Source organism: Lynx rufus, unplaced genomic scaffold (genome assembly GCF_022079265.1).
Source record: "Lynx rufus isolate CCGP_SWC_20201006 ecotype Redwood Valley unplaced genomic scaffold, mLynRuf1.p SCAF_6, whole genome shotgun sequence".
Taxonomy (NCBI): domain Eukaryota; kingdom Metazoa; phylum Chordata; class Mammalia; order Carnivora; family Felidae; genus Lynx; species Lynx rufus.
In genome coordinates this window covers 16,146,299-16,160,626 of record NW_025814878.1, presented here as the reverse complement: position 1 = coordinate 16,160,626, position 14,328 = coordinate 16,146,299, and the positions used below count along the sequence as shown (strand labels likewise).

Here is a 14,328-nt window from a genome sequence, read left to right as displayed (position 1 = left end):
TATAGCTTGTTTCTCATTATTGAATTTGTAGTGAACAAACTTACTGGCTTCACTAGTGAATAAATTAAAAAAAAAACCACTTTTGTTAAATAAATTCACCACCCTTAATTTTTTTTTCAGAGATTTGATATAGAGGCATAAGAAACCAGCTCAAATATAATTAGTACATTAAATGTACCAAGTACTCCTAATACAAATGAGTAACCTCTCCAACCTTCTATTATACCAACCCATAAAAGTATATAAATATTACTTAATATTCTATTTTCCATTAATAATGCTTATTGTATAAAAATAAATGTGTGTTTTCAAACTATGGAATCCTTTACAGAAATATGTCATATTTACTACCTTAATAAATCCTGTCTCTGTGACACAAACTTCAGAGTGTGTGAAATTTAATTAGCACCACTTGTTTCAGTGTGTGAATCCTGAAGAAGTTCTAGGGCTGAGAGAAAAGGTTAAAGATGTATTAGCTTCACTACACTAATTATCTGTTAATTATCTTATCACAGAACAGCAAGAATCATGAAGAGATAAATGGGAAGGGAGATAGAACAAAAGCCAGAGAGAATACTGAAGAGAGAGAGAAAAAATGAATGTCAAATCAGCTTACAACCTCACGAGTGTAAATATATTAATTTTTCATAATTCAGACTCTAATAATTACAGGTCCATTTAAATTAAGTAGAAGACAAGGTGCATATTTAGTCCTCTGCTACCACATTGTATTTATCAACCCCAAAGTGGGTCCTTTCTGAGATGTATTTATCTTTGATTTCATTTTCTACTACATATTGGGGATACTTTATTTTTAGCAAAATATCCTTTCCCCAAGAAATTAAGGGCAATAATTCCCATGCAATGTTACAAAAATGGATATTGTGAAACTGCTTATTCAATCACAAATATATTTTGAGATTTACTTTGCTTAAGTCTTTCATTTTATGTGAAATGTCGAGTTATTTGGGTATTTGATATTTTTCACATCACTTATTTATATGTCAAGTGATAGGAACAAGTGTGCGTTTCTTTGAAAGATATTGAGACTAGAGGGAAAAACCTATCACGCTTATCGTACTTGATAGTACTAAAATCATTTAGGTGAGGTTTTTAACACATCACAATACATAAGAGTTATATTTTGAGCCTAAAGGGTGGAAAGATGCATAATCAATCACTGTTTAAGTCCATCTCAACTTTACCCAATCTCCATTGCTTCTTGTGTATTTGCTCATGCGTTCACTTACTCATCATTTAACACATAAAGTTATCGAATACCCACTGTTCTAGAACCTGGAGATCCATGGGTGTACTGTGTTTTCCTTATTTAACTGTGACCTTATTTTTATCATATTTATATATCTTCTGTGCTCAGGACTGTGATTTACATGGTCTGATGATGGATTCTACTAGGTTGATGGTCAACAAATATTATTAAAGTGTCTACAGTGTGTTGGATACTAAACTACCTGGTGAACAATATCAGCTAAAATCATTGTCTGTGCTTAATAATACTTTATTACCTAAAGTTTGAGATAACCTAGTAGGAAGACACAAGTTATAAAGCGATGGCCAAGCTCTACATTGTGTTCTTTTGAACTCATTTTTAGAAAAATTTCTTCCAAGGCTTATCCTTTTTTGTGTGTGTTTTTTGAAAGACGGATGGAGTATGTAAGGATAAAGGAAGGGCTCTTGACGTAGGGAGTATAGTCAATAATATTGTAATCTTTTTGGTAACACATGGTAACTAGATCTCTTGTGGGGATCGTGGGGCTTGGGGATAACTTCGTAACGTATCAAATCACCATGATGTACACCTGAAACCAGTAAGATATTGTATGCCAGTTATACTTTATAAGAAATGAGGAGATATGGGGCACCTGGGTGGTGCAGTTGGTTAAGCCTCCGACTCTTGATTTGGGCTCAGGTCATGATCCCAGGGTCGTGGGATCAAGCCCTGTGTCAGGCTCTGCACCGAGCATGGAGCTTGCTTAGGATTCTCTCTCTGCCCCTCCCCTGCTTGTGCTCACTCTCTCTCTCAAAATAAATAAGCATTAAAAAATGTTTATAAAAAATGATGAGATATATTTTATAATTCACTATTAAAGGTTAAACAAAACAAATTTAAATAAATCCTCTTTCAAGAGGTTGGGATGATTAAAATGCTGCATGTGTGTGTGTGTGGGGGGGGGGGGGTGGTTAGACAACAAATGAAAACAGTAGGAGGGAAAGGGCACACAGAGGAAGAGAGAGGGAGCAGCTGAGGTGGGCCCAAATGAAAAGTACAGAGTAGAAGGAGCTGCCTTATAGAGACAGTTGAGAGTCTGCTCAAGAGTCTGTCAGTCCTCATTTCAATCCACTGATTGCCTTCTTCTCCAGACTGTCAGACCCATAAAGGCTGTGACCCTGTGTCTCAGTGCATTCATTAAGTGAACGGTTAATAGTAAAGGTTTTGAAAATAAGAACTCTACAACTTCTACATTTCAAAACACATGATACACATCTTTCCCCCAAGTAGGACACCTTGCCCACCCTAAGGGGACATAGTGGGGGTGTTCCACTATTTGAAATAATGAAATGCTGGAAAGAGTCTAAGTGCCCTGAATCAGGCAATGGATATATAAATTGTAATATATTCCCATAGTGTAGCATTAAAAAAATAAAGTACATATCTATATCTCTCAATTGGGATATATCTCTAAAATAAAATGTGTGAAAAAAGCATAGAATTATATGTACAATATAATACTATATACATGTATATATATATACACACACACACACACACACACACACACATACACACAGCATATATACAGACACACATACACACAGCATATACACAGACACAATTTTATCAAGATGTAATTCACATACCATACAATTCACTCATTTAAAGTATACAATTCAATGGTTTTGATGTTATTAATTTTTTAAAATTACAGTAAAATACATATAACATAAATTTTCCCATTAAAAATTTTTTTAAGTGTACAATTCATTGACATTAATTACATTCACAATATTGTGCAGCCACTACCACTGTATTTTCCAAAACTGGTTCATTACCCTAAACAAAAATTCTGTAACTATTAAGCAATAATTTCCCCTTATGCCTCCCTGCAATCTCTGGTAATCACCAATTAACTTTCAGTCTCTATGAATTCACCTATTCAACATACCTCAAATAAATGGAATCATACAATATTTGTCTTTTTGTGTCTTGCTTATTTCATTAATATAATGTCTTCAAGATTCATCTATGTTGTAGCATGTACCAGAACTTCATTACTTTTTATGGTTGAACGATATTCCATTGCATATATTACATACTATATTTTGTTTATTCATTCATCTGTTGATGGACACTTAAAGACTGTTTTCACCTTTTGGCTATTCTGGAAATGATGCATTGAAATTGGTGTACAAATATCTGTTTGAGTCCTTGCTTTCCATTCTTTTGGGTCTATACCTAGAAATGAAATTGCTAGTTCATATATAGTTATGTTTAGCCTTTTGAGAAACTGCCAAATCATTTCATTGGTATATTTGTTAAAATACAAAATTACAAAACACTTCTATAGATAGATGATAGATAGATGGATAGATAGATAGATAGATAGATGATAAATATGTTTGGTGCACTGGGTAAACTGGAAGAACACTTACAGAAATTATTTTTGTCATAAGGATGGGATACACATAAGGAGAGAGAAAAACTAGGCTACGAGTGATCAAAGGAAACAGTTTTATCTGTAATGCTTCTTTTATTTTTTAGAAGGGCTACATATACATACATTATTTGCAGAATTATCTTAAATAGTTAAGAGGAAAGGACATTTGATAAAATATAATCAGTTGTAAATTTGAGGTAGAAGGAATATCCATGTTACATTATTTTTTGTACCTTTTTTATTTTTTTAATTAGAAAAAGACAATTTTTTTTTTAAATTTTTTTTTTCAACGTTTATTTATTTTGGGACAGAGAGAGACAGAGCATGAACGGGGGAGGGGCAGAGAGAGAGGGAGACACAGAATCGGAAACAGGCTCCAGGCTCTGAGCCATCAGCCCAGAGCCTGACGCGGGGCTCGAACTCACGGACCGCAAGATCGTGACCTGGCTGAAGTCGGACGCTTAACCGACTGCGCCACCCAGGCGCCCCTAGAAAAAGACAATTTTTTTTGAGAGAGAGAGAGAGAGAAACAGAGAGAGAGAGAGAGAGAGAGAGAGTGTGTGTGTGTGTGTGTGTGTGTGTGTTTGTGTATGTGTGTGTGTGATTGGGGAAGGGGCAGAGAGAGGGAGAAAGAGAATCTTAAGTAGGCTCCACAACGGGCATGGAGCTCAGTCTCACAACCATGAGATCATGACCTGAGTCAAAATTAAGAGTCAGATGCTTAACTGACTGAGCCACCCAAGTGTCCCAAAAAAAAGACAACTTTTTCTAAAATGTACATTATCACTTGATCCTCGTATTAAAATTGATGAAGGAGATAGGACCGTAATATTATCCTCATTGTGAAGGCAGAATTCTGAAAAGGACGGCAGTGGACCAGAACCAGAGACTAAGGCTCTGGGCTACCGGTGGGAGGGCTTGGTGAGGAGAGGGAAGCTGGGGAGGTGGGCACCCTAAACTCTTTGATGCAGTGTATCACATCCTCTGAATATACCTACTTAATTTTCCCCCCATTCTTAATGGTATGATGACATTTCTGCTTCGAAGGCCATTGCTTTTGTGGGGCAACATGGACGAAGAAAGGATAAGGTTCATTAAAGCAGAAAGATAGCATGATAAGAGAAAAGGCTGGGAGACAAGATAAGAACTGAGAACGGTGGCTAGGAAATGAGCGAAGTGGAGAAAAGAAGGGATTCTGAGGTCATGCAGATCAAAGAGACAGAGGTTCAAAGGGCCATTTGTAGCAGACCATTTGTGCCGTGTGAGAGATGAGATGTATTCTTCCATGTCCTGGTGTCCTACCAGTGCCCCTCACCCTTTCTCAGTTTTCACTACTTCTGTGCTAAATGATTGAGTGGGCAGGTATGTGTGATGTGTATGTTGCATGTAAAGAAAATGAAGGACATGGCGAGTCTGAAAGGAATGTGGGATGTGAGATAAAAAGCCAGTTAAATTAAGAACAAATTATCATCTCTCTAAAGTAGAACAATTGTTGGCTGCCGTATCACTCACTATTGATCCCTGATCAGTATACATCGTCCAGAAATAATAAAATTAGAGAACAAAAATGTCCAAATTCCTCAAAAATATTGGTTTTTTTATGCACTTGCCCTGAAAATAAACTTAATAGCTTTGTAACTAATTTGTACAATATAAGTCTCTTTTCTTTCTAATATCTTAAAGTTGCTAGTCCCGGAGAGATGAAAAAAAAATCAGAGCTGAGAACTAAGAATGCTTTACTCACAAAAGGTATTCATTTTCAGTTGAGGGAATTACAATCTAAGAAGGAAAGGGAAGTTATCTGTGGCTATGAGTTCCATCTACACATTGCCACCAAATTCATTTTCCTCATGCCCAGTGTTGAATACATTTCTCTATTCAAATTTCTTTCCTTACAAAAGCAGTATATCCCAAAGGTATTTCTCAGAATCATCTTTACAAGTGTTTCTTGAGGAAAGAAAGTCCAAGATCAAATAAGTTTAGGAAGTGATGAGTTAAGAAAAATTTCTTACTGCAGAACTTAAAAAACAAAAACAAAAACAAAAACAAAAACAAAAACAAAAAAACCAAACCTAATCTGAAGCATGAATCTCCAAGCAGTGGGACATTTCTGAAACTTATTTGACCAAGATATTCCCCTCTCTTTATTCCCCCTTCCCCAGCCCCAGGTCTATAAATTTTTATGGAATTAGAATTCTGCAAAACATAGTTTTGGAAACATTGACCTACCCTATGAAAGCCTGGATCCTGGAACCAGATCTGAGTGTAAGTGCCTTAAAACTTAACTAGCTCAGTGATACTTAGCAAACAATTTAAGTTTTCCTGTGTCTGTTTGCTTACTGGTAGAATGGGATAATAACCTTCCCAGGGTTGTTGTGAAGATTTATTGAGATAATAGATAAAAGTTTTGGGCACATAGTGAGTACTCAGCAAACAGTAGCTGTTACCTCATTGTTATTCTGGAATTTGAAACTTAACTTGCTTTTCCAGCCTTATGAAAAAAGCAGGAGCCAGAGTGGGAAATCTTATAACCCACAAGAAATTAATGAAAGTAATGGAAAGGTTTTAAACAGGAATGAGTGGTTTGAATTCTCCCACCCTTGCTAGGACAGCTGGTATGATCTCCAGAGGCTCATAATGCCTTGCCATTGTCTTAACACATACAAATCCTACTTCTCACTCAAGGTCCTACTTATCACTCAAGCCTCTTTCTTGACAATGTCCTCATTTACTCCCTCACTGGCAGTTTGCAATCATCTCTTCTTGTAAACTCTATAGCCTTTTTTCCCTATATCTTTCTTCAGTACTTACCAGTTGCTATGACAAATGGAGTTGTTAATGTGCTGCTGTATTTACTTCCCTAACAAGCATCCTTTTAAGGGCAGGGTCCACATCTTGTCTCATCTTTGTAAGCGTAATACAGGGATTTGTAGTATTCACTGCATACTTGTCAAATTAAAAACATGCTATCACCTTACAGTTCACAAAGTGGCTTTCAAACTACAACATCACTGTAAATAAATATAGAAAGTTTATTTTCTCCAATTAGCAGAAGTCTGTAAGTCTGGAGCTTTTTCCAAGAGTAGTTTCTATCAGAGCATTATTTGCTGCCCTCCTGTGTTTGATAAGAGTATTATTTTTTACCAGAACTATAACAACAACAAAAAAAAGAGTAACAGGCTCAATAAAATATATTTGGACTGCACTTTGTTTACTTTCAGAACCTTGAATGAATTTTTTCCCATACAAATTATTTTTCCTTTTCCCATTAAAATTATCTGCATTCAATACATTTCAAGCTACATTTTTTTACTTAGATCTATATGGTATACAAGAACTTTTCATATTGGTCTGATACTCCTTCTACTAAATCTAATGTACTAAGCTTTTTATATTTCCATTTTTTTTATCTGAGACAAGAACTATTCTCAAACTATTCTAGTGTGATTTTTATATATTAGACCTGCTTGGGCAACTGTATATTTAAGACTGTACTTTGGAGCTAGAAAGACCTGGTTCAGATCCTGACTTAGCCACATAGTAATTGTATAACCTTGGGTAAATTTCTTGTCTGACACTTTTTCCTCTATAAAACAAAGGTAATACTGCTGAAAGATCACATATGATAAAACACTTAGCACATCATAAAAGCAATCAATATGTTAGCTATTATTACAATTTAGGAAGCATGTTTTCAAACATCTTTTTTCTTTAGAATTACCTATTTTGGTGAAGTTGAAGACTGCAAAAGGACATGAATTAGAATGGACCCAGTGTATTATCTGGATTAAGTTCTGTCTTTCCATATTCAACACTCAATATTTATTGAACACTTGTGATGTGCCAGGCAGCATTCTAAACACTTGCCCTTGTACAACTTAACAATATAAATCCTACCACTTCAGGGGCACCTGGGTGGCTCAGTTGGTTAAGTGTCCGACTTTGGCTCAGGTCATGATCTCACAACTCGTGAATTCAATCCTCACAACGGGCTCTGTGCTGACAGCTCAGAGCCTGGAACCTGCTTCAGATTCTGTGTCTCCCTCTCTCTCTGACCCTCTCCCGCTCACACTCTGTCTCTCTCTCTCAAAAATAAATAAACATTAAAAAAATAAAAAAAAATAAATCCTACCACTTCATGACATCTTTCACTAAGTTATTAACTTTCTTTTAAATTCTTGCAGTTCTTAATTGTGCACATTACTTATTGGATTCTTTTTTTTTTTTTTTTTTTTTTTTGAGAGAGAGAGAGAGACAGAGACAGAATGTGAGTGGGAAGGAGCAGAAAGAGAGGGAGACACAAAATCTGAAGCAGGCTCCAGGCTCTGAGCTGTCAGCACAGAGCCCGATGCGGGGCCTGAACTCAACTGCGAGATCATGACCTGAGCTGAAGTCGGAGGCTCAACCGACTGAGCCACCCAGGTGCCCCTGGGTTCTTCATACAAGCTACCCCATACCATGTATCCAGTCCCTTCCTCTCTATCTCCAGTGCAGGTTGTCACCTCTCCTGGTTTGCTGTCCTGCTATAGCCTCCAGTTAGGGATGGGGGCTCACCCTCATGCCACTTTGTAAACCTTTATCAAGTTTTTTAAGGATGGGGACTTAAAACTTAAATCTCTCCTACTCTCGAACGTGAGCTGGGGGAAAAGGCATTAGTGTGGATACTTTTATTGGATTGCTGACAATCACAGTCTATTTTCTGTTACCCCACCTCAGTCTATTCTCAACACAGCAGCCAGAAGGATCCTCTGAAACAGTGCATTGTTTTCTTAGAAGTGATGTCTCTCTTCATTCATTTCTTGAGAAAATGCCTGCCAAATACTCAAGTCTAAATAACCATAGTTCAATCTACTGTCTGTTTTGTTTTTTTTCCAAGCAAAAATGATGGGAAAGGATTTCAGGGAATCTGTGAAGTTATCACTTTTCACAATACTGAGGTTTGCCATTGTTAGCCACTTTAACATTCGTACAGATGATAAAAAGCAACAGAAAGTAAACTAGCAAATCTGCACGAATCAAGGTAGTGGCACCAAACTACTGGCAGTCTTCGTATTTTCCACTGCCACGCGCTCTCAATAAAAACAAACAAAACCACAAAGTCAACTCAGTTTCACTTAAAAATGTACTCTCTGCAGTAAAAAGTAGTAATTTTATGAAATCTTAGTCCTTGAGGGCACATCTTTTGAAAGGTTCGTGTGGCAAAATTGGTGGTATGCGTAAAGCGTTTCTGCTGCTTCCAAAGGACGATGGTTTTCTCAAGGAAAAGCACTTATTATTTGAATTACAAACTCAAATAATAACTGGCTTCCTCCCCGCCCCCACTCAAGGAAAACCATTTTACTTGAACGACTGACAAACCGTAGTTACTCAGAATTGGGTATTCGGCAGACATTTTCTTGAAAATGAACCGAGTAGGCCTGTTGCTTCAAGGACAACAGAAGACAGTATTTGCTACCAGTGATCACAGTGAAGCTATCAAGCAAAACTTAAAATTGTTTAAAACTTACACCATCACGGTGAGTTTTTCAGCTTCCCAATACCGTGAGACTTTCCTAATGACATCAGTGGTGATATTAATAAATGTGATTTTTTGATGTATAACTAAGTGTGTCAACATTGGAAGGCCTCTGTAACTCAGTGAGCCAATACTTTCCAAATAACAGATGCATGGTGTTACAAAATCATATATGGGTAAAGGATCCTTTCAGAGTTCATGATAGGTAAATGAAGAATGAAACATAACAGAATTTAACATAACAGAATGAACAGAATGAAAAGTTCATTGATCAAAGTCCATAACTTTTAAGAAATTACCACTTGTTTGGGTTTTGCTAGAGAAAGTAAAACCACAATTATTTGAAAAGGCTATTAGAATATTCCTCCCTTACCACATATTTATGTGAAGTGGACTTCTCAAACTTCAACCAAAACTTCGTATCACAGGGGTGCCTGGGTGGCTGGGTGGGTTAAGTGCCTGACTCGATTTTGGCTCAGGCCATCTCACAGATCCAGATCATGCCCTACGTCGGGCTCTGCACTGGCAACATGGAGCCTGCCTGGGATTCTCCTAATATTAATAAACATTCAAAAAAAACTTCATTATCACAAGAGTTTGAATACAGAAGCAGATAGGAAACCCCAGTTGTTTTCTATTAAGCCATTGAAGACATCTGCAAAACTAGTTTTTTAAAAAAAGCCATTCTCACTAAATTAGTTTTGGAAAAATATTATTTATTTATCTTTAAAAATATTTATTTTGAGAGAGAAGAGTGCAAGTGGGGAAGCAGTTGAGAGGGAGAGAGAATCTCAAGCAGGCTCTATGCTCAGCACAGGGCTTGCTAGATGCTGGGTCAATCTCATGCACGTGAGATCATGACCTGAGCCAATATCGAGAGTTGAGCATTCAACCAACTAAACAAACCACCCAGGCACCCCTTTTTAAAGTTTTTCACAAGGTTTTAACATGTAATGGTTTTATTATTTTTTTTTACATGAATTAGTAAACCTTTTAAATTTTTGTTTTAATTTCTTATTTGGTTAGTATCAACAACTATAAGCCTCACAGACTATGGGTTGGGGGTGTGTGTGTGGCGGGTGGTCTTCAAGAATTTTTAAGAATGTAATCAAGTCCCAAGGCCAAATTGTTTGAGAATTGCTGATCTAAATTACATCAGATCACATTACTTAATAAAACCATTACTCCCAATGACTCCCCATTTCCCTCAAGTCCTTGCGTTGGCCTACCAGGCTCTATTCTTATCTGTTCCTCCTCCATTACCAATCCCTCTATTCTTCCCCTTGCTCACTCCCTCCAGCCATATTTGCCTCTTTTGCTGTTCTTCCAGTAAGCCAGACAAAACTTCATTATTAGGACCACTGCACTGACAGTTCTCTCTGCCTAGTAAGCAATTCCTGCAGTTTTCCACAGGGCTATTTCCCTCCCTTCCTTAAAGTCTTTGCTCAAGTGTAACCATCTCATTAGTCTAACATAAGCATCGTGTTTAAAACTGCAAACCTACTGCTACTCCCATCCTGCACAACACCTTCTAATACTTGCCTGTTTATGTCTACAGTTTGTGCAGTCTCCCTCGCCCAAGTATAACATAAGCTCTAAAAGCATAGCGAAATGCCCACCACATAGAGCTCAACAAATATTTGTTGAATGCTGAATGAAAGAACTCGTTTGACAGCCTGTTACTTTTCACAGTCCCAAGGATGCAACTTGCACGGATAGGAGTGGGCAATGCTAGCAAAGATTTTTTGAATGGAAGAAAAAAACGAGGGTGGGATACAGTGATCAGAAACCTCAATACTGAAGGCATTATTGGTCTGAAAAAAGTTCTTGGAAGAAGTCAGGGCTGGGGAATATTATAAAGGTTGTGCAAGGCGTACTTAACTGTCTGGCAATGAACTGGCCCTGGGCTCAACCCCGCCACCGCTCATCCCCTTCTCTACTTCCCATACCTCCAGCCTCTCCCGTCTCCTACGAAACCAAAGTCCCCAGAGCCCTCCCTGGACCCCTCCACCCGAACACAAGTAGTCCACACCAAGTGACTGAAAAATTTCTAAACTTTATATAAAAAGCAACGACAACAATCAACTAGCCAAAAATGAGCCTCCAAATTCCGTCTCATTCCAGTGCCTTCTCCCCTCTCTGGCTGGCTTCAGGATCTCTCCACCGTCTCAGTTCTCAGGGGTCCTGATGGTATCCCAGCGCTGTGTTCCAAAGGGTCCACAGGACGGCGGGTCAGGCGGGACGCCCTCGGGTAAGCACTTCTGCACTGGGAAAGCACGAGAAATAGGAGCCATGGAGAATCGGTCCACTTGGTACAGGAACAGGCGGGAATGACGGCAAAAAGGGAGGAACTCAGGAGATGCTCCCGCACAGCGGTCTCAGTTCTCCTCCGGCTTGTCGGCTGGTGGTCCGCAAGGCTGCAGCATTTTCTCCATCAAGTTGAAGCGGACTCGCGCTTTGCTCTCATTCTCCGCAATGGCAAAGTAGTTCAGAAGGTCGAAGTGGCCCATGTAGGAGCAGTAGGAGTCGCGGTGCTGGTTCACCAGCCATTCCCACTTGGTGGTGTCGGCGTGACCCGTGCCGATGTACTTGGACTGCAGATGCTCCAGCTGACTGTGGATGGTGTAGCGGTCCGTCATCTCGCCGCTTTCCCTTTGCTCCCAGGTCAGAGGCCACAGATGAGAACCAACAGCTCTAGACTTTAAAGCGGGAGACAGGCCGCGGCAGAGAACCTACAGGCCCGCGCAGTCGCAGACGAATGGCGTCACAGCGACGAAGTTGCGTGGACTCGCGGTCCTAGGGCTCAGAAGCGGAAGCGGCTGTGTTTTTTGCCCTGCAATTGGAGTTGCCTAGGCGATACTACACGTCGGCCGCCCCCGCAAAGAGAGCCCCGCCCCCTTCGTAGAGCGTTGCATTATGGTTCAGTTAGTGAGCCTTTTACTAATAGGGAGCTTTGCATGCTGGGACCTGTGGTCTCTGAGGGTTCGTGCACGTCCGTTTCTGGGAACGGTCGTCGCAGTTTACGAGGCCGCCGGCGGCCTAATGGAGTGTGGTGTAGGGGAGGCGGGGAGCATCCTTGGAGGTTGAGAGCTGAGAAGAAATGGGAAGCTCAAGTAGGACGGGGCCACAGGCAACTGTGAAAATAAAGTCGGTATAATTTTGGTTTCGGAACGAATGTGGCGGCGTGGCAGTCCCTTCACAGCCAGGGGTGGGTGACCCTGAAATCAGTCGCCGCCGAATTCTGGCCCCAACTCTGTGTCGTGTAAGCTATGTGGAGTAAACGTTATTTCAACGTTTGCAGGGCCGCCGTTTCCTGCCCGGTGACCGAAGTGCTAAACCAGTTCTGACACGTTCCGGCTCCTCACCAAGCCCCTCCTTCCTCTCCGGCTTCTTAATTTGATAGTCTCCCTCCAGCCCCTCGCCCCACCCTACACACCCCCCGCCTGTATTTCTCAACATTCCGTGCAGCTCGCCTGTCCAATTCTTTGTACTAGCTGTTCCCTCCGCTCAGAATGCTTTTGTTCCCTTGGCTAACGACTTCTCTCTTTAAGTCAGCTCAAAAGCATCTCCTTGAAATCGGCTTTGGCCACGCCAGACAGATGTAAATTGTGCCTCCTTTTTGCGTCTTGTCCGTCCCTCTTCATATTTTCGCTTTATATGCTTTTTGGTTTAAGAACTTCCTCATGTGAATTCAAACACTTGGGAAAAGTAGTTTACGTTTTCGATGGTATCTTTTGTCACATGCTTCTTTTATGTTATCTTTTTATGATATCCTCATGGCCTGGCAGAGATTGTATTCTCGAAAAACATTTGATGAATGGATAAACAACTGTATGGCAGCCAAATAGAAGGAATTCTTTACTGGGAGAAAGAGAACTTTAAAATAGTTTTATTCTGATACAAAATCCCAGCTATGTACAGATGAGAAAGTCTAGAGATCTAATGTACAGCATGATGACTGAAGTTAATATTGTATTGAATGTTAGAAATTTGCACAAGAGAATAGATTTCAGGTGCTCTGAACACGCACACACACACAAAGGTAACTGTTAAGAGATGGATATGTTAATTAGCCTGACTATAGTACAATCATTTCATTATGTATACATATCAAATCATGTTGTACACCTGAAACATAATTTAAATTTTATTTTTTAAAAGAAGATTTAAAGGAAAGAAAATGACAAAAAAATGTTCTTTATGGGATCAAATGCCTGTGCCAAAATGAATTTAAAAAAAAGTCTTACTCTGTTTAAGCTATTATAATAAACATCTGTGGATTCACCATCCAGATATATCAAAGCTTGCCATTTTGCCATTGTTTCCAACGTTGTTAAATAAACATGAAGTTCTCTGTGTTCCTCTCCCTAATCTGTTCACTTCAGGAAACTAGCTTGAATTGAGATTTAATCTTTCCTGAGTCTGGTTGTTTGTTTTTGTTTTTTAATTGCTGAAAGTTTGTGTCTCCAAGGTGTTATTGGTATGCGTGTTTTGAAACTTTACATAAAATGACACCCTGTGGGTATTTTCCCTCGTCAGAATCCATGTTGATACATGCAATTTTAAAAATTATTTTTTTAATGTTTATTTTTGAAAGAGAGAGAGAGCGAGAGCAGGGGAGGGGCAGAGAGAGAGAGAGAGAGAGTGAGAAGGAGACACAGAATCTGAAGCAGGCCCCAGGCTCTGAGCCGGCAGCATAAAGCCTGATCTGGGGCCGGAATTCACAAACTGCAAGATCATGTTAGATGCTTAACCCATTGAGCCACCCAGACACCCTGATATATGCAATTTTAATGCATTTTTCCTGTCATGTAGTATGCTATTGAATTAATATACCATAATATATCCATTATCTCAATAATGGACATTTAATTTTATGTTTTTGCCATAAGAAACAATGCTGCAATAAATATTCTTGTACATATATTCTTATACACATGAAGGAGTTTCTTTAGGGAATCATATATATAGGTAAAAATTTGTTGAGATAGGGATGAGTGTCTTCAAGCTTTGCTAGTTATTGCCAAATTGTTGTCCAAACTGGTTATACCAATTGGTTCTGCCAAGAAGAGAATGAGAATTCCTTTTGATCCACATCCTTCCCAAAACTTGGGGTCCTCAGACATTTAATATATA

At 39.1% G+C, this 14,328-nt stretch overlaps 1 protein-coding gene across 1 annotated transcript; it reads right to left on the bottom strand.

The window, feature by feature from the left end:
- Positions 1-11,228: 11,228 nt before the first annotated feature.
- Positions 11,229-11,939, bottom strand: SF3B5 (splicing factor 3b subunit 5). The gene has a single exon (XM_047101363.1). It carries the CDS (start codon positions 11,829-11,831, stop codon positions 11,571-11,573), a length of 261 nt encoding a protein of 86 aa, XP_046957319.1. The 5' UTR covers positions 11,832-11,939; the 3' UTR covers positions 11,229-11,570.
- Between the last annotated feature and the right edge of the window lie 2,389 nt (positions 11,940-14,328).

Excerpts from the sequence above, each read along its gene's own strand:
- SF3B5 (XM_047101363.1), bottom strand. The coding sequence starts at position 11,831 with ATGACGGACCGCTACACCATCCACAGTCAGCTGGAGCATCTGCAGTCC.